The following is a 20,984-nucleotide window of genomic DNA, read 5'->3' as shown; positions in this document are numbered from 1 at the left end:
AAAATAGTCAATGTTAAGTTCTATCATACTTGGGAGAATAAACTGAGGCTACTACTCTTTCACAGCAAAATGTAAGGCATTTCATATAGCACTACACATTATTATTCTAGAAGAGAATGGAGCATAGTTGGTATGAAACCAGTCACAGCAAAAATACATTTAACAACATAAACCTCATTGGGGAACAGTATAAGGTACAAATGAAGTATTTAACCTGCATTATCAAAAATAAGAAACTAGCATACAACTCTGGCTGGGTAGCTCCGTTGGTTAGAGTATTGTCCTGATATACCAAGGTTTGATCCCCAGTCAGGGCACATACCGGAAGCAACCAATGAAAGCATTGATAGATGGAATAACAAATCGATGTTTCTCTCTAAAAATCAGTAAATTAAAACCAGAAAGAAACTAGCATGCAGATCTAGTGTCTGGATATCTTAATATTTGACAGTACAATTAGAGTTAACCCAAACCTGTCAATCTAAAAATCCTGCTACCGCTTAAATATCACACATGAGAAAACTTATTAGCTCATAAAGGTAAGGCATTCTTCTGAGTAACCCTAGATTTATAACTGGAAACAAGAGCTACAAATTCTTCTGTTAAGTATAACCATTCATGATATGCATATAAACTGTGGGGAAAAAAGGCTTTTAAATTAAAAAAATAAAGTTTCTGCACATTACACAGACATATTTATGCCAAATTTGAATGGGTCAAACTGCCTGCAAGAGGTTTAAGTTCTTCTGTAAAGCCTAGGATTTGAAGAGATGGTTCAGAAAAGAATACTTAAACTTGTATGATTAACTTGAAAACTGGTAACTTTCTTAGTATCCAATTGAAATTAAGAACTAAAAAGTATGTCCAAAGCCACAGCACATACACCACCAAGAGTGAACCCTAATGTAAACTATGTTCTTTGGGTGATGCTGTGTCAATGTAGGTACATCAGTTCTAACAAATGTACCACTCTGATGGGTAAGGTTGATAATGAGGAAGGCTATGCATGTGTCAGTAGGGGAAATCTCTGTACTTCTCATTTAATTTTGCTGTGAACCTAGGACTGTTCTAAAATGTAGTCTATTTTTAAAAAAAGGAAAAGGAAAAAAATCAAAAAGTAATTAGAAAAGAGCAATAGAAAACCAGACAAAATGATAAAGAGGAAAACAATACGTGTGGGGGGGGGGCAGAGAGGGAGGGTATCAATTGCATCTATGGACTAATTTGTGGAGGTAACTGAAAACATGGAGAGGATAATGCCACTGGAAGAATTACTCGAATTTCCAAAGAGAAGGCAGCATTCCAGGCAGGACCAAAAAGGGAAAGCATCAGGTTTGGTCAGAAGTCAGAAGGAGCATGGAAAGCATTGTCCAGAGACTATTAGTTTTCCATGCAAAAGGCAAGGCAGGGCAGGGAAAACTGTTTATGTTTGGCTAATCTGAATCACGCTGGCAGGCTCTGGGCTATAGGGGTGGTCTCTAGGTGCCTGGTAGCTGACCCTGGGTAGTTAGAACACAGGAATATTGGTTGGTTTGTAAGAGTTAGACAAAGAAGGTAGCTGGGGTTGTGGACTCTGGATTGGTTCATTTGTATATGAAAGGCAGGCTCACTGACGAGCTGCTTACTGTTTCTTCCTACCTAGCCCTAAAATAGAAAGTCTATCCTCAGCTAACAAGCCAACCCCCCAGAAGATGTTAAAACGTCGTAAAAGAGGACAAAAAACAAAAACAAGAAAAAAAAACCCCACACACAATTCATGGGTGAACGGTGTGTGAGCTGAGAAGTCCTAAGTTTAAAAAAAGAAAGCCCAATCGCATCAATCTAAGCCTAAGATCTGAATTTATTCATGTCAAAAATATAGCCACATTTAGAGAAGAGTTTTCCATGTCCAAGTATTTGACAGATATATCTACAGATATGCACCTGTAGATAATCTGAAGTATGGAACACAAAGAGAAATCATTAAAAAATAAAACAATACCAAGAGCAAGTATTTGAGGATGTACTATATATGCTGGTATACTTTTTTGGGGGGAGAAGGGAAGATAATACTTGTAAGCACTTTTTATGTCCTGTGGAAAACACACCAGCTCTACAGATAAACCAGGTTTAACTCCTTATCTATTACCTACTAGGTATAACCTTGGACAAGTTACTTAAGCTGTCTCAACCTCAGCTTTTTTATAAAATAACATACTTAATGTTAGAAAGTACTGGGACATGGACCTAAGCTACCACCTATGCTGGAACAAAGAAGGTATACCTCACATGCTAAATACCTGACCACCACAAGATTCCCCGTATCAGAAGCAACTGAGGCATAGCCAGTGGCATCCTGCTGGAAACCGGTTGAATCCGCACTGCCCCCTCCCCTCTCCTTCAAGCTTTCTAAAGAACCAGCCCTCCTGATCAGATACCCAGGACACCTGGACAGATCAGCAGATCACCCTGGGGTGACTCACCCTCCCCCAGGGGTCTGTTACTACCTTAAAAGCCCTTCTACCCTTTCCCTTGGGGCTGCCCTTAATTGGACTTTTCTGGCTCTGGGTCCTTTCTTAGCCATCTCAGCTACCTAACACTCTGGTGCAGAAACCCAAGACGTCACCTCCAGCCTCCTGAGGCTTGGGACTAGGGGAGCAGCGGGCAGTGGAAGTTAATCCAGGGCTAACCCCCTAGCCCTGTCTCAATGAGGTATGGAGACCTGGGAGCCGGATCAAGAACTTGGGGACCCCACTTGTCGAGCCATCACAGCAACATCGGCAATTCTCTTACGGTAAGGAAATAAGACTCTGCTCCTTTCCAGCTCTCCCTTTTCTGCACTGTCATCCAGGACCAGGACATTCCAGACAAATCTCACCAGTAGGGAGCTGCCTGAGGGTCCAGGACCCATGAGGAGACTGAGTCCAGGGGATGCCCTTTTCTTAGCCTCCTCCACTTGGCTGCGTGGACCAGGACACCCTGAGGAGGGGACACCCCATCAGTGGTAATTGGTTCAAGGAACACTTACCTTCCTTTATCTCCAGCATGGGGGCTTCTCAATCCCGCCCTCCATGAAGCACTCTGCTGGGATGTCTCCTTCATAACCTTAAGAAATTAAACCTAAGGTCCAAAAATCTGACTGAAGAGGCTCATTTTCTATTGTAATAATGCCTGGCCTCAATATAAATTAGACAATGGGTCCTTTGATCCTCAAATTCTTACTGATCTCGACAACTTCTCTCATTGCATAGGGAAGTGGAGTAAAGTATCTTATATTCAGGCATTTTTCTACCTGCACAGGTGCCCCTCCTTTGTAAACCCTGTTCTGCCTACCAAGTCCTATTTCTCCAATCTCCTCTGCCAAAGTCCTCACACTCTGACTCTGACCCTCCTTTTCAATCCCTGCCAATCACTCTTTTCCCTTTGCTCCTGTTGTGCCCCCTCTGTCCCCTAAACCTGACCCTCTCCCCAGTTCCTCCAATCACCTCAGTCCCAGTTATTCCTCCCTTCTTCACTCCTCTGAACGTGGTCCCAGGGTGACTCTCCACCCCCAGTTATGTGTTCCATGTGCCCCCTTAGGGAAGCCACTGGGCCCCAAGGCCCAATTTGAGTCCTTGTCCCCTTCTCCCTCTCTGATCACTCTCAGGTTGAACAAAAATTAGGATCCTACTCCTCTGACCCTACATACTTTATTAAGGAATTTGAACATCTTACTGTCTCTCATGACCTTACTTGGAGGGATTTCTACACCATTCTTTCCACTTGCCTGTCCCTGGAGAAGAAGGAACGAGTTTGGTTAGTGGCTCAGGCCCACACAGACACTTTAAACAGTCAAGACCCTAGTTAATAGTCCAGTGGGTGCTACTGCCATCCCACATGAAGAACCTGACTGGGATTATCAGGAGGGGAGACCAGGCAGGCGGGCTTATAATCATATGATTACCTGCCTAATTGCTGGTCTTAGGTCCTAAGCAAATAAGGCAGTCAATTATGACAAACCTAAGGAAATTACACAAGATCGGATGAAACCCTGCATGCAGCCTTTCTGTCCTGTCTCTGTCCAACGGTTTACTAACTTAAAACCCAGACCCCCCAAAAGGCAGCCTACTTCTCCATATGCATTTTATCTCACAGTCAGTCCCAGACATAAGGAGAAAGCTTCCAAAGCTTGAGGCTGGGCCCCAGACTGGACAAACTGAACTAATGAACCTGGTTTTTAAGGTCTTTAACAATAGAGACGAGGAATGAGCACAAAGAGAGAGGGAAAGAGAGGAGGCAAAGGCTAAGTCCCTTGTCAGGGCTTACCTGCTCTTAGCCTCCACACTGAAAGACACCCAACAGTCACCCAACAGAAAAGGCAAAGAGAAAAGAAAGCCTCCCCCAGGAACTTGCTTTAAATGTAGCAAGCCAGGGCACTGGCCCAGGTGCTGCCTGCAGCCATGGCCTCCACCAGGGCCTTGTCCTCTCTGTAAACTAGAGGGCCAGTGGAAGTCCAACTGCCCCCAGGTCCTCTCACGGCAAGGGGATATTGGTTATCCATTTGAATCAGACCTCTAGTTTTGAACTCCCAGACCTTCTGGGGTTAGCAGCAGAAAACTGAGGGTGCCTGGGAGATGCCATAGGCCCCACAACCATCTCTACGGTGGAGCCACAGGTAATGCTGTCAGCAGCAGGTAAGCCAACATCCTTTCTAATAGATTGGGGGCGGGGGGACACCACAGACGGACACATTTACTCTGTGCTCTTCCCGAATACTCTGGAAGACCTGTTCGTTCCTTAATTTCTATTGTTGGGGTCAGTGGTATAATTTCTCAACCCCTGGCTACTCCTCCCCTGACATGTTCTTTAGACAGACACTCCTTCACACACTCCTTAATATTCCCTTGCTGCCCAACACCAATTCTAGGAAGAGACCTCCTAGCCAAATTTAAAGCTCTAATACTCACTCCTTCCCCCTCCAAATCCTCAACGGCTCTTTTTGCTCTCTCTAGCTAGTTCCAAACCTCACCAGTCGCTACCCATCCCAGCCACAAAAGGACATCCTATAGTTCAGAACACTGATATTCCTGTTATAGCTAAACACCAACCCCCAGTTTGGATCTCCCTCCAAGATCCTTCCCACTTTCCAGCACAGCCTCAATACCCACTAGCATGAGAGGCCCTACAAGGAATAAAACCCATCATAAGCCACCTTCTTCATGCAGGATTACCTACGACCCTCAACTCTCCATACAACATCCCCATTCTCCCAGTCAAAAAGCCCAACAGCACTTATTGTTTAGTCCAGGACTTACAAATCATCAACCAGCTGTTACTCCCTTCCACCCAGTAGTCCCTAACCCATACACTCTTTCTTTTATTCCTCCAAACACTACCTATTAATCTGTCCTTGACCTCAAAGACACATTTTTCACCATTCCTTTACACTCTGACTCTCAAAATCTCCTCTCATTCACTTGGACTGACCCTGACACCCACATCTCCCAACAACTTACTTGGATAGTATTACCCAAAGGATTTCGAGACAGTCCCCAACTTTTTGGGCAAGCCTTGGATAGTGATCTTAAAGCCACTGATCTCTCCCCACCATCCCTCCTATAACATGTTGATGATCTCCTACTCTGCAGCCTGACCCTAAAAGACTTGCAGACATACACAGCCCAACTCCTGAATCACTTAGGGCAATTAGTTACCGAGTTTCCCCCAATAAGGTCCAACTATCCAAATCATCAGTAACATATCTAGGATTTACTCTATTCCCCAAACATCCCTGATCGTAAGACCCTCACTGCCTCCATGATAATTCCTACAACTAAACAAGACCCCTTTCCTTCCTTGGATTGGCTGAATATTTTAGAATATGGATCCCCAACTTTGGCCTCATAGCTAAATCACTGTATGATGCTGCCAAGGGCCCACTAAATGAGCTCCTGCCACCAAATGTCAATTCACTGACCAGTCGAGGAGCTGAAGAAAGCCCTAACAGAAGCTGCGGCTCTAGCCCTCCCTAACCTAGAAAAGCATTTTATCCTTTATCCAGACTAAAGGCAAGGAATAGTATTAGGGTTATTGGGACAAAAATCAGGACCTGTCCTCAAAGTAATCATCTACTTATCACTGTAGCTAGACCCTACAGCTGGAGGTTTGGCTACATGCCTGAGGGCCCTGGCTGCCTATGCATACTTACTACAGAGGCCCCAAAACTTACCTATTCTCAGCCTGTAACTGTCCACTCCCTCCACACAATAGCAGACTTAATTGCCAATCAGGCAGAAAAATTCCTTCAAGGCTACAGCAATTCTTCCTAACTTTACTCCAGGCATCCCATATAGAAGTAGCTAGATGCACCACCATAAAACCCTGCTACACTCTTCCTCCTACCAGAAACCACGGGAGAGCAACATTCTTACACTGAACTCCTGTCCACCATCTTTTCACTGTTTCCACATATTTCTGAATTGCCTCTCTCTTCCCTAGAAGACACCTGGTTCATAGATGAGAGCTCATTCATGAACACGGATGAACGCAGGGATGGATACGCTATTGTATCCTCCACCCAAGTCATTGAGGCTAGCTCCCTTCCACCAGGAACACCCTTGAGCTGAGCTCCTAGCCTTAATTCCAGCCCTCAGCCTCCTACTCCCCTAGAGCCTGGGGATAGAGTGCTTTAAAAAAATTCCCTTGGAATCAAAGGAGCCCCTTGCCCCTCATTGGGAAGGGCCCTATCAGGTCCTTCTCACAACACTCACAACTGCCAAATTACAGGGACTATCTCAATGGATTCACTCTTCTAGGCTCAAAAACTCTTGTCAAAGTCTGACACCCCACCTAGTTCCCACCCAGCATCCTAACCCCCACATGCCTTAGACTCACTGAAACACCAGAGGAAGACCAAAACAGCTAAGTACCTATGCACCCCTGACCTTAGACTGCCTTCTCCTTGCCTTTTCCCTGACTATTGTCATTATCATAATCCTACAATTTCTAGAAAACAATTTCTACAATTTCATACCCTCTAAAGATTAATGAAGCCCACTCCTCCTCCTCTCTCTCTACCAACTTCCCCCATACCTCTAAGAACTCCCAGACTTCTTTTCCCTTGTCCTTGATCTCCTTGCTCAACTCCACTCTCCCATGACAGAGGACCTCCTTACCTTTCTGTGGGATGCTTTTCTCCAGAAGAATTTCCAGGATTACTCCCCAAAACAGATTGAAACGTGTCTCAAGCTCAGTTAGTCCTAATTGGCATCTTCCTACTATCCTTTCCCCCATCCTTCTACCTAGGTTGGTCTAAACCCCCCCCTGATCTGGCAGCTTGCTTTGCCAGTCCCTTAAACTAAACTACTACTACTGGCTTTGCCTTTCTACCCACAGTTGGGGATATCCAACCCCTACCACTGTCCCACTGGGGAAATATTTCCTGTAACCTCAGACTCAGCAACAATCAATCTCTCTCTCTCTCTCTCTCTCTCTCTCTCTCTCTCTCTCTCTCTCTCTCACACACACACACACACACACACACACACACACACAGGGTCTCTGAAATCTTGATATAAGACCGCATTTCGGCCAGGGGGCTCCATCCCCAAATGGCATTCTCCCTGGGGCCCAGTGTTTTCTTATATCATTAACCGCCTGGAAGCTACCTATCCCTTCTGCATCACAAGTCAAAGGAGCACAGGAACCCCAGTTGGCTTCATCGACCCAAAACTGCGTCAGTATAACTTCTCTATTCCTTCGGATGTCTCCCATCATAAAATACTACCCATTCCTCCTAGATGATGAGCAGATGCAGGCCTACCTCTACATCTGACACCAACAACCTACTGTCCTCACTGGCACACTCCCTAACCCTAGCTCTGCTTATAGTATAGGCAGGCCCACCAAAGAAAGCTACTTCAGAAATGGGCCCCCTCCTCGGCAGGGCAGAATCGCAAAAATGCCCCACCCTCTACTAAGACCAAAACATAGCTCTCCACTTTGGGGCTCCATTTTTCACTAAATACATTAAAAAAAAAAATCAGTTACAAGAGATCCTACCCCCATCCTAGACCTTTGCTTATAGCATCTTTAGTAGCTCAAGGGTTAGGTTAGAATGGTGGGGAACTAAGGCACATTGAGAGAAAGTATACGGAGTCAACTTGCAACTCAACATGTTTGCAGAGTTATACCCACCCTCAGGAATATACTAGATTTGCGGATCACATGCTCACTGGACCCTACTCCCAAACTCGATAGGCTGATGCTCCCTGGGATACCTATTCCCAGAAGTAAGCCTTGCTTGGGAAAACACCTCATTTCCTTTCCCCCTCAGGGGACATGGACACCCTTTAAAAAGGGGACACCTCTACTAATCCCCATAATAGCTTTAATCTGCGCCATCGCCAGGGTTGCCTCACCAGGCATACTGCACCAAATTCCCAACACACAGCTGAATCACTAAGATGGGAGAAACCCTAGCTGTACTCCAGGAACAGCAAGACTCCCTAGCAGGGGTAGCTCTACAAAACAGGAGGGCCCTTGCCCTCCTCACTGTTTTGGCAGGAGGAACATGCCTGTACCTTAAAGAAGAGTGCTGTTTTTATATAAACAAATCAGGGCAAGTCTAGCAGAACATTCAAAGTATTCTTGAGTCTGCACCTAAGATCAGGACCTCTATCTCTTCTTGGGACCCCACTTCATGGCTTCCCAATATGACCTGGTCATTGCCCTTTTTAGGCCCCCTATTCATGATACTTCTTCTACTCCTATTTGGCCCATGCCTATTTAACCTAATAAAGTTTATATCTTCCAGCTTAGACCAGCTCAAAAAATAAGTCGGAACAGTCCTCTATTTGCAGGATCAGAGTCCCGTACAGGCCCAGGCTTGACTCCTAGATATGATCTAATGGTGACTCTTCAACCCTTGTCAGCATTGAAATAGTTACAGAAGAAATTTGGTGACCCCTTTCCCATATACAACAGAAAAGAGCCTGGGTCATTAGAATGTACTGGGACATGTACCTAAGCCACCACCTATGCTGGAACAAAGGTATACTCACCCACTAAATACCGGACCACCACAAGATTCCCCGTATCAGAAGCAACTGAGGCATAGCCAGTGGCATCCTGCTGGAAACCGGTTGAATCCGCACTGCCCCCTCCGCTCTCCTTCAAGTTTTCTAAAGAATCAGCCCTCCTGATCAGATACCCAGGACACCTGGACAGATCAGCAGATCACCCTGGGGTGACTCACCCTCCCCCAGGGGTCTGTTACTACCTTAAAAGCCCTTCTACCCTTTCCCTTGGGGCTGCCATCCCAGTCAGTGTCCCACCTGGAATAAAAGCCCTTAATTGGACTTTTCTGGCTCTGGGTCCTTTCTTAGCCACCTCTGCTACCTAACACTTAGCAGTGTTATTTTAGGTGACAAAATGCAAATGATGTGCCAATTTAGCAGCACATAGTAGGCAAAAAATGAACAACCGCCTCCTTCCATAAGTATCAATATGTTCAATGCTAAGACTCATTAAAACTCAAGAGTATCATCTCATTGCCATACTCCACTTAGTAAACATATTAGCAGTTTACTGTTATGTACATTACCTCCTTTAAAATTACAATATAAAGTTATTCTTATTTTCCAATGAGGTTCATAAGTGGATATACTTGCCCTCAGGAGGTAACACAGCTAAAAGTAGGAGCTAAGATGATAAAGAGTTTCTCCAACTCTGACCTTGATTCTCTCACTATATACCGTATTTCTTCAGTTACAAATCAAAATGCAATATGGTTCCATTTACATGAAGTTCAGAATGAGGAAAATCAGGATGCATACACAAATTAAAGGTTCTTAAGAAGTTTTAAAGGGTTAATAATAGGATAACGTTAATAAAAAGCAAAGAAATGATTACCATAGAAGTTTGGATAGTTATAACAGGGAAGAAAGGAGTTATAGTCAATAGAGGGCCCATATGAAGTTCCTGGGGAAAATTATTCTATTTCTTAATTTGTGTGGTGTTCATGGACACTGATTTCATAATATTTCATTAAGCTCTACTTTATTTTATTGTCAATTAAGCTTCATACTAAAAAAGGTTAAATATCAAGAAGCAGAGTTGTTCTGTAGATAAAAGTCAGGAAATATTAAGATATCATGAGCTTTTACTTAGTGGTAATTAATAATTTTCCTTTTTATTTTGTATAATGAGCATAAGAAAACACGTAAGATGTTTAGCAGTGCCACACACACAACTAGGAAAAAAGCTTACTATCCTAAAAGCTTACTACCATCAGTATAAATAGATATTATTTAGGCAATGATGATAGTCATTTCAAAGTAGGATCTAATGTGAGTCATACAAAGCTCTACATCCAAAAGCCAAAATTAAAATAAATTTACATCTCAAAAGTCCACCTTGTTTCAGAAAAACAAATTACTTTCTAAAATCTGTGTCGTCCAATTTGTGTTATACAATGGGAATGAGTGGACCCAGCCTCTGCACAATCTTCCACAGCCTCTCCAAATGTGAAGTGATATTTAATTCCTTACAACATATGAAAAGATATCTGAAACTGACCAAATGTTGCTCTCAGTTACCAAATAGCAAAAGAACAATGATATTGGATTATAACTTCAGGTTAAAATTTCATTTTAATGTATTAAGTTTAGTGTTTACCTAATGCTGATTTGAAAATTCTTTTTGTACCTACCTATTATGAGGTCCAAGGACAATTTTATGCAAAAGGAAAAGCCCCAAAATTTGTTTGCTCAACCATAAAAATTTTTTACATACAGAAAGCTCTGTCTATAAAAAGAAAATCTTTGCAAAACAAAAGTGACATACGTAAGAATTCAAGATAAAGAGGAAAAAAGCTCCCAATTTTAAGTGCTAGAAACAACTTAATGAAATTTTAATATATTTACTATACAGAGACCCACTCTAAGGATAATAGACAAAATTAAAGCAAATTCGAAACAAATCAATTAAAAAGTAGCATCTTACCCTGGCCATGTAGCTCAATTGGTTAGAGCATCATCTGGATATGCCAAAGTTGCAGGTTTGATCCCCAGTCAGGGAATAGACAAGAATCAACCAGTGAATGAATGAATAAATGGAACAACAAACCAATGTTTCTCTCGCCCCTCCCCCAATTCCTCCCTCTCTCTAAAATCAATTTTTTTTAAAGTAGCAGCTTCTCAGCATTTTCAAGTTAGCTAAAAATAAGTTAATATCTAATAAAATTCCACAAAGGCAGGGGGCAATATCATTTGCTTACCCCTCTATTTCTAATACCTAGCACACATATATACTACATACTCAAACATTCATTCAACGAATAAAGTATCCAGAAATAAGCACTTCCAGATTTAAAAAACAGGCCACTAGTCCAAATTTCAAATACCTATGACAATTACTGAGCTTCATCAAAAAAAAAAAAAAAAAAAAAGGAAATACTTAAATCTGTGTTAGACTCTTGAACTAACAAAAAAGGTTAAATGCACCTTTGGCTAAATGTGTTTACAAAACACAGTAGCATTTTGAGAATTTAAGTGCCGGGTCCACAAATGTGTTTCTAAATGACAGAGAGACAATATAAAATTTACTGACCAAGTTTGTAAAACTCTGAAACCACTGCATTGGAATTTGAAACCAAGTCTAATGACAAAGCTAAAGTCCTTAACATCTTTGCTACTTATTAATACAAAATATAAGAGATGTTAAAGAAAAGTTAGGCACTAGAAGTAGCTGATAGCCAAAGCACTAACACTGAAAATAAAGAGCAAGGATGTGGTGAGGGAAGTAGTTTTTCATAATGCACTTCTAAATTAGATTTGGGGGAAGGGATATGACAGGGTATTGAGAAGTGTGTTAAACAGAATTTAAATTGACCAGAACTGCTTAACCTTGAGTAAGGTCAGATCTGTAGATACATAAACTGGTCTTCCTATGAGAACAAATTCATATCTTCACTGTCCAAAACAAATCAAGTCCCAGCTTTTAACTGCTGCCCTTAACCAAAGTTAAAAATAGAGTAAGATTAAAAATAAAAATTAAAAAGAGATTAATATAAACAGATGGTTACATAAATATTGACATATGGACATACAAGAGTCACTATACATATATTTCTTTACTCTCAGCTGAGTGCCCTATAAGTAACAACTCCCCAGTAGCAAAGAGTATATACCCTGGAGTCTGGCTTGGTTTCTAATACCATTCTCTAATTAAGGAACCAAGGCTCCTTGGAGATATGGTTGATTCTAGGACTGCAGCAGGAAATATACAAAATGAGGCTGGTGGTCCTACTAGCACCAGGAAGAAAGTGCTTTAACAAACAAAATGAAAAAACAACAACAAAAAAACCCCCCAAAAAACAAAAACAAATGTACCATATTAATATAAGATGTTAATAAAAGGGCAAACTGGGTATAGGAAACATGGAAACTCTAGTATCTTTCCAACTATGCTATAAATCTAAATTTTTCTAAAATAACAAGTTATTTAAAAGTAACAATGTGAAAAAATATCAATGTAGAAAGTACTGATAACTGAAGAGATGAAATCAATGAGTGATACAGAAAACAATATGGCTAGTGGACTTTCAATATTAACAACCCTGTGTGATTTTTGTGAGTACATAAAGTACTATTTTAATTTATGTCTTGCCCATATCATGTAAGTTTATTCCCAAACTGTTTTGTTATTGTAATATTTTTCTCTTTTACTGAATGATTGTAGCAGAGAAAGCTATTGGTATTTACATAGCCACCTTACTGATTGCTCATAATGCTCCAATGTTGATTTTCTCAGCTTTTCCAGGTATCCATATCTAGGTATCCGTAACTTCACCTTCTCCATATTTATACGTTATTGTTCTCTTGCATATATGTATTATCTAATACTTTAGAAAGATGTTAAACAACAGCATTTACTGGCTTCCTTGTCTGGTTCCCACATTTAATGAAAATGCTTCTGGCTTTTCCCCGCCATTAAACATAAGGCTGGGTGTGGTTTAAAATGTTCATTTATTCCATCTGTTCCTCTTACCAAAGATTTTTAAAAATCGAATGAATTCAAATTTGTATTTAGATGTTTTTAGAAAACATTACAGATTAGATCATTCGTTTTCTTTGGTTTATGAATATGATGAGTTGTATTAAAATACATTCTAATAATAAACTATCCTGTTTCAACAAACCATACATGATCTAAGTATTATGTTCTTTCAATATACTGTGACAATTTTATTTGCTAAATATAACTTATGTAGCAATACTGGTGTGCTTTTGTCACGTGTTTGTTATTGGTGTTACACTAAATTTATTTTTTAAAAAAGGGGGGAGCTTCTCATTTTTTTATGTTGTGGGATGAAACTGGAGAGCATTACACTAAGTGAAATAAACCAGGCAGTGAAAGACAAATACCATATGATCTTACCTATAAGTGGAACCAAATCAACAAAACAAGCAGGCAAGCTAATATAAACAGAAAACACTGAATTAAAGAACAAACTTAGAGTAACCAGAGGGGAGGGGAGAGAGGGATAATGGGAGAAAATAGGGGACGGTCCATCAAGAACATGTATAAAGGATACATGGACAAAGCCAAAGGGGGTACGTTCGAGGGTGGGAGGTGGGGATGGGTGGGGCGGGAGGTCAAGGTGGGGTGAAAATGTTCATAACTATACTCGAACAATAAAAAAATAAATATTAAAAAAATTAGGTAACATTATAATGACCCATTCTTCATAGGTTTAAAGCAATTCATCAATGTAGCCACCCAAATCAAGTACTTTTGAGATATAGCTCTTTGCCAGTGTTCTTGATTCTTTCCGTATTTATGGATGTTTGCATTTTTTTCATAGATCCAAAATCATCTTCATTTTCATTTTCTTAAATAATTCATTTCATCTACCAATTTTTAATTTTTAACCTTGAAAATTCTGAAAAAAATTGAGTCTTGGTCCCAATTTATCTCAACTGATAAGAATTAAGAAAAAAGAGTTATAAGGCTAGGAAAGGATGAAGCAAAACTGTCATTTGATTATTTCTACCAAATTTATTAGAATTTGAAAAAGTTGCTGAATACAAAGGTCAATAAATAAATCAATTCCATTTCTATACATCAACATATAAATCACAATTTTAAGAGATCCATTTATGATAGCATAAAAAAGAAAGCTATTAGAAATAAATCAAAATAAGATACATAAAGAGAAAAATAGTTAAGGTATCAAAGATCTAGATTAATGGAGACATTGTTCATGTTCACGAATAAAGGACTAAATTATTGTAATGATGTCAATTCTCTAAGCCGATCTATATACAACCCCCATCAAAATCCCACATATTTTACCTGTAGAGTTTTGACAAACTAATTCTAAAATTTTCACATGCCAAGTGTTAAAATCCCCAAACCAAGACCCCTTGAAGAGATATTAAATTTGGAGATGAAGGAAAGGGAGGTAACAAAACAGCACTACAGTACTTAGAATAGTATGGCCACAGGGACAGGCAAACAAACCGATGGAATAAAGTAAAGAGCGGTTTGTCCTATGAGCGAATGACCTGCACTTCCATTTATAGATAAAAATGCCTAGAGAAATTCTTGAACACGTACATCAAGATACACATAGAAGGTTCAAAGCAGAACTGTTTAAAATAGCTGAAAATGGAACAGTTCAAATAGTTCATAAACAGAGATTAGATAAATATATTGACATGTTAATAAAATAACAAAAGTGAAAAATAAAGCTTTATGCATGAAAATCTCTCAAAGTTGAGAAAAAGTAGAATTCCATTATATAAAACCCAAATACAAGCAAAACAAAACATAACGCTTAGAGATATGTACATTAGTAACACTACAGAAAAACAGAAAATGACCATAAAGGAACAAGTTCCTTTCTTGTTCTGAAAGAGAGGGAGATGTGTTCTGGTAGGGGCACATAGGAGGTTTTAAAAAGGAACCGGCATCATTCTACTCCTTAACCATGGTGGAATTACACAGGTGTATTATGCTTTAAAGTATACATATACATTTTACACGTTCATCTGTACATTTTACAATTTTTTTAATTAAAAGATTTTATTTATTTATTTTGAGAGAGACAGGAAGGGAGGGAGGAAGAGAGGGAGAGAAACATCGATCAGTTGCCTCTCACACACCCCCAACGAGGGACCCAGCCTGCAACCCAGGCACGTGCCCTGACTGGGAATCAAACCAGTGACCCTTCTGTTCACGGGCTGGCGCTCAATCCACTGAGCCACACCAGCCACATCTGTATTTTACAATTTTTAAAAAGTATCAACAGCCCTTTACTTTCAAATGGCAATCAATGTAGTTGTTCACAGTATCCTGAGAACAGATACCTGTACTCTCACAACTAACAAGAATTCTGAAGAAGACAACATACCTTATACAGTCCAATGCCAGGATCAATGAGAAAATTACGAGCTGATGTAGATGGCTGACTGGAAGATCCCACCCTTGCTTTCTTCGCTTTAGGTGGAGCATTAGAACAGGGTTTGGCCTGTACATCAGTCTGTTTAGATGTGCTAGGAAGATCAGGGTCTGGGCGAACTAGTAGCTGGATTATATCATTCAGTCCAACATCATAGTCAAATAAAGTATATCCATTTTCCAACTAGAAATAAAAGAAAAAGATCAAAATATTTCTCTTAAAACTTGATCTTTCTGTATCTTTAGTTACCCAAAGATTCTAGCCAAATTATTAAAATAAAGTCCACAGCATTGCAATTAGTAGTGATCCTGAAACCATTCCTATTGCTTTATGGCCTCTGTTATCAGTATCTTCTCAAAATGTCAAAAAATTAAGAATCATTCCACATTAGCTACAGGGTACACTGATAGCCACTGAAATGAGAAAACATCACTGCCGCTGTTACCTCATCACTTAAGCAGAAAAACTCTAGATTTCTCACAAAGTTTTATTTCAATGAACAGTGCCTGAACCCACTGCAAGAAACAAAAGGTGAATTTTGAAAATGAGCTGGTTTATAACCTTGTGTTCATAAAGACATTAAGTTAAGCATTTCATCCTTCTGAAGACTGTCAAAAATTAAAAAAAAATACAGCAGGAAAAAATCATTCAAGCAGGAATAATTACGATTCTTGTTCATGCTATTCCACTTGCCTAAGGTTCTCTAATTCCATCCATTTCTAAAGGTTTTTAGTTGTATCACAAAAAAGCCTTCCAGGATGAATAGTAAATAAATTATCTTGCAATTTACCCATAGTTTGGCAAGGTCTCTATAATACACCAAATGGTATCCATCCCCTCCTACTCTGCCCAAATATTTGATGTTCTAATCCCAGGTATCTCAGAATGTAGCATTTGCAAACAGGGTCTTTTCAGAGGTAGTTAAGTGAAACTAGGTCATACCAGTGGGCCCTAATCTATTGTGATTGGTATTCTAATAAAAATTTGAGATTTGGACAGACAGATAAATGCAAAGGCACACAGGGATGAAACAGCCATGTGACTGGAGCAATGCACTGACGAGCTGAGGAACACCAAAGATTGACAGCAAACACAAAAACTCAAGGAAACAGGGAAGATTCTTCCCTAGAGCTATCAAAGAGAGTAGGGCCCTGCTGACCTCATGATTTCAGACTTAAGAGCCTCCAGAACTCTGAGACAAAAATTTCTGTGGTTTTTAAGCCATCTAGGGTTTGGTACTTTGTTACGAAGCCCTAGGAAACTAAGTTTTCATTTTGTTTCTTTATAAAATTCAGTTGGCCATTTCATTATGCTACAATAAGAAAACTAAACTCCTTCAAGATTACAACTGTCATTTCCCCAGAAACATTACCAATTTAATTGGTCATTTTTCCCCTTTGTGTGTAATATCTATCATCCTCTACAACTTTCTATCACAATAAGACCATGTTTGAGAAGTCAAAGAATTAAAGTCTACCCTTGAATGGTGGTCCAAGAACACATTTAGCACAATTCTATAGCTTGGAGATGTACACAACTGTTAAAAAAAGGAATCAAGAAATTCATAAATTTCTCAGTGGGTAAATTAAATTAGACACTATCTCACAAGTTAGTTAATATGCTTATTCTAAATAAACTTAAGGAATTTTCCAAAAGTCAGTAAACAGATACGCCTTTATAGGGACAGCAAAGTTAATACAAGGTGGGACCCACCCCCCCTAAAATGGAATTATTTATAAAAAAATTGTGCATTTATTTTTATATGATTAAACTTTAGTCACTTTCAAAGTCCCCTCCATTTTTTTAAAGTTTACTTTAAAAAATTTTATTATTTTTAGAGGGAGGAAGGGAAGGAGAGAAGGAGAGAGACATCAATGTGTGGTTGCCTCTCACACACCCGCTACTGGGGACCTGGCCCACAACCCAGGCACTTGCCATGACTGGGAATCAAACTGGCCGCCCTTTGGTTCATAGGCCAGCACGTGATCCACTGAGCTACAGGGCCAAAGTACTCTCCATTTAATGCAATACACCAATCGAAACAGTTTTTCCACTGCTCAACACAATTTTTGAACTCATCGATTTTAGTGCTTCTGCTGTTTTTTTGTTTCACTTCTTCCACACTGGCAAAACATTTCCCTTTGAGGACTTTTTTTCATGGGGGAAACAAAAATGTTGCTCAGGGCAAGGTCAGGTGAATAGGGAGGGTGGGGCACGGAGGTCATGCTGTTTTTGCTCAAAAACTGCTGAACACTCAGCTCAGTGTGGGCAGGTACACTTTTGAGTCTTCCCCCCAAAAATTCACTGAAGCCGAACATAGCCTCTCACAACAATGCCAGCCAGTACCTGATACAGACAGGTTCCTAGAACACTCACCTAGTGGGGGAAATCTGTACTACAAGGGGTCCATCCTGTAGAAGATAATTCCAGTGTTTTTTGCAGGATGGAGTCCCCTCTCGTATTACTTATGCTAGTAAAAGATAAACAAGAACCCCTTCTAATCCTAGACTCTGGGGGGGCGGGGGGAACTCAAGGAAAAACTATACTTTCACACCTTTATTTTGACATTCTCCAAGAGACTCCCCCCCACACACAAAAAAGAAACAGAACACACTAATTTTGGAACAGGTGAAAAAGCACAATGTGATTAAACATACAACTGTTGCATATTATGATAATTATAGAAAATGGAAGTGTTTAAGGTAGAAAATAAAAATAAACTCTCTAATAGTATAGAGCATGCAAATTAGTAGGGCATTCACCAAAATGAAGAGAGCTATTAAAGTGGTAAAATAATTGGAAATCCAACATGTTTCCATAAATGGTTTTACACTGAAATTTTGAGGCATAAGAGTTAAAGGGACCTTGAGGGCATTTTTATACTCAACCTCTCTGACTAGTTTCTACCAACTGTCAGAAAATTCAAGCTGCTTCAAAGGATACTTGGTCTGAAAGGAAAAGCAGTGTCTGAGTGAAAGTCAAACACTAAGCATTTCAAGGAATGAGGCCCTATAACAGAAGTCAGACTCTCATTAACATCATAACAACCTTTCCAATTATTCATGCTCATTATGATAGCCACTTTTACCCATATTATCCACTCCCTTCCCTAATTCATAGGTACCCTTCCAGTGTTCCTAAAACAGTTATTGTCCACTGCACAGCAAGTTCCACACAGCTAAGCCATTGTGAAGAGTTGTGAAGAATGTTGAATGACTTGTTCCTTAAAAAGTACTGAAGTTCTCCCAAATTTAATGAAGTGCAAACTTTCATTACAAAAGTGCAAAAAAAAAAAAAAGTTACCTCTCACTTAAATTATGCTCTGAGTGGGGAGAAAGATTGGGTTACTTAGAAATTACAAACACCTATGAGTTTCAGGCTTATAGCCCATCAATGTCTCACAGGTGAAAATGTTTGAGAACTGCCATCCTAGCAGATGGGGCTGCAACATTTACAGTATTAGAGAGGCAGGAATGGTCCCAGAATTTTGTTTTGCCAGGCTGCACTCTTGAATTTTTATTGGGTTGAAGAAAGAAATTGAGGTAACAGAAAAGATCGTTAAGAGTAATGCAAGGGGAAACTAGGAAGCAAACATAAGTGGCAGCGACTGAGAAGGCAGTGGGTAAGTCATTAACAAGAGGCTAATGATAAGCATGCAGATGGAGAGGATTAAGTAAGCAACTTTCATGTACTTCTCATATATAATATATGCAATACATAACACACACACACGCCTTTGAATAGGCAAACAAACACTCTGCCCTGCCTGGGTAACTCAGTTGGTTAGAGCGTAGTCCCCACATGCCAAGGTTGTGGGTTCAATCCTGGATCTCAGGGCACAGACAAGAATCAACCTATGTGCATAATTAAGTGGAACAACATATCGATGTTTCTCTAATTCAATAAATAAAAATTTAAGAACAAATAGGCAAAGGTAACTAACTACTCAGTTTTTCTTCAGCTCTGATATGTATCATCTAAGGTTATCTCTAAGTGGTACAGGGGAAAGAATGAAAGGAGTGGAAAGAATGTTTTCAAAGTAGGAAAAGCTGTGGATTCTCAAAAGATTTAGAGATCCACCGACACAACTTCTTTAAAAAACAACCACAAAAACAATGCTCAGGGTGCTTCAAACTAAATCCCATGGAAAAGAATATCCAAATAAGGTTACCCTGCTCTAACCAGAACTTAACAACCCTGAACTGCTACTCTCCATTTTGACCCTCAAAAAATAGTGGAGTCAATTACAAAGCTTCTCAAATTTAATTTGCATACAGATCACCTGGGGTCCTTGTTAACACACAGATTTCTAGTTCAGTAGGTCTGGCATGAGGCTCCCAGGTGAAATTAATGCTGCTGGTCCTGCTAATACAGGGACCATACTTTGAATAGTAAGAAACCAGTAGGAAAGTGACTATCCTTCAACTTTCATTTTCAAACTCTGGTGTTCATCAGAAATCTCCCATGGGGTCTTGTTAAATTCAACTACTTGCAATTTTGGGGTGAACTGAGCATCTATAATAAAATATTCACACGTGATTCTGATACACACAAAAGATAGTAAAAGTTTAGGGGTGTTGCCCAGGAATACGTACTCATGTTTCATTTCTATTACTGGTGCTCAAGTCAACCAAGTAACCCAGGCATTCATGTAAAAATGAAATTCAGAAGATTGGTTACATTCTTTTCACCTGACCAAAATATAAGAAGTATCAGCCACTGGCAGCACAGCAATATAAATCTATGTAGTGGTTTATACAATTATTTCAAAAACAAAGTTTACAACTAAATTTGAACACCTGTTTTTATTACAAGTCAAACACTAAAATAAAAGATCGATATAAACTGGCTGCAAGAACATATCAAAGATGTTATAACATTTATTTAAAAACACATTAAACCATCTCATGGCTCACTTTACTCTCAGTGTAATCTTGTTACCCTGAAATGTCTGGACAGTTTTAGAAGGGTAAGCAGATTAAGGATAGAAAAATATTCCTTTCAAATCCTTTGTGGTTGTAGAAAACGGCTACCATCAAATCCAAGAGAGCTACATTTATTTCAAACCACAGGATCGGAGCCAAACTGTGGTCTATCAACGGGAGGATGCCAACTTTTTTAGTGGATTACATTTTTTAAAAAAGACAAAAATAAGATGGGTCTGGGTCTGTGGGCGTACACCAAGAGAGACTTGTGGGATAGGAAAAATCTACAATGGGCCAATGCATGGCCATACCATACAACTACCAGAGACGCCCACAGATACCTCCACCGCCAAAAACACTTTCAGCCTTCAAGTGAGTACCGCTGGCTGTGCTCCAGTTGCGTGTTAAAAAAACTTCGGTGAGGGGACTATTAGTAAGAGGAGCAAAACAGTCCTTTATATTCCTTCCCCTTCTAGGAATAACCCCTAGGGCCTGTACTGGGCAGTTTAAACACGGTCCCGGGTTACACCAATAGCTCCTGCAGCCCAGGTCTCTAATTTTCCCCAAGACAGATTTCAATTCCAGGAGAGAGGAGGAGAGACGGGAAACTCTGGAAGTTCTGGAAACCCCGCGAA

At 40.0% G+C, this 20,984-nt stretch overlaps 1 protein-coding gene across 1 annotated transcript in view; it reads right to left on the bottom strand.

Moving 5' to 3' along the window:
• Positions 1 to 20,984, bottom strand: part of UHRF2 (ubiquitin like with PHD and ring finger domains 2) — a 101,811-nt gene that overhangs the window by 79,780 nt on the left and 1,047 nt on the right. Inside the window, exon 2 of the mRNA XM_053924429.1 lies at positions 15,377 to 15,607. Within this exon, the coding sequence (XP_053780404.1) occupies positions 15,377 to 15,607 (231 nt within the window). The remainder of the gene's footprint in view (positions 1 to 15,376; positions 15,608 to 20,984) is intronic.

Source organism: Desmodus rotundus, chromosome 1, assembly GCF_022682495.2.
Source record: "Desmodus rotundus isolate HL8 chromosome 1, HLdesRot8A.1, whole genome shotgun sequence".
NCBI classification, from domain to species: Eukaryota; Metazoa; Chordata; class Mammalia; order Chiroptera; family Phyllostomidae; genus Desmodus; species Desmodus rotundus.
Note: the sequence above shows the minus strand (reverse complement) of the source record. Positions and strands in the feature narration are given on the sequence as shown.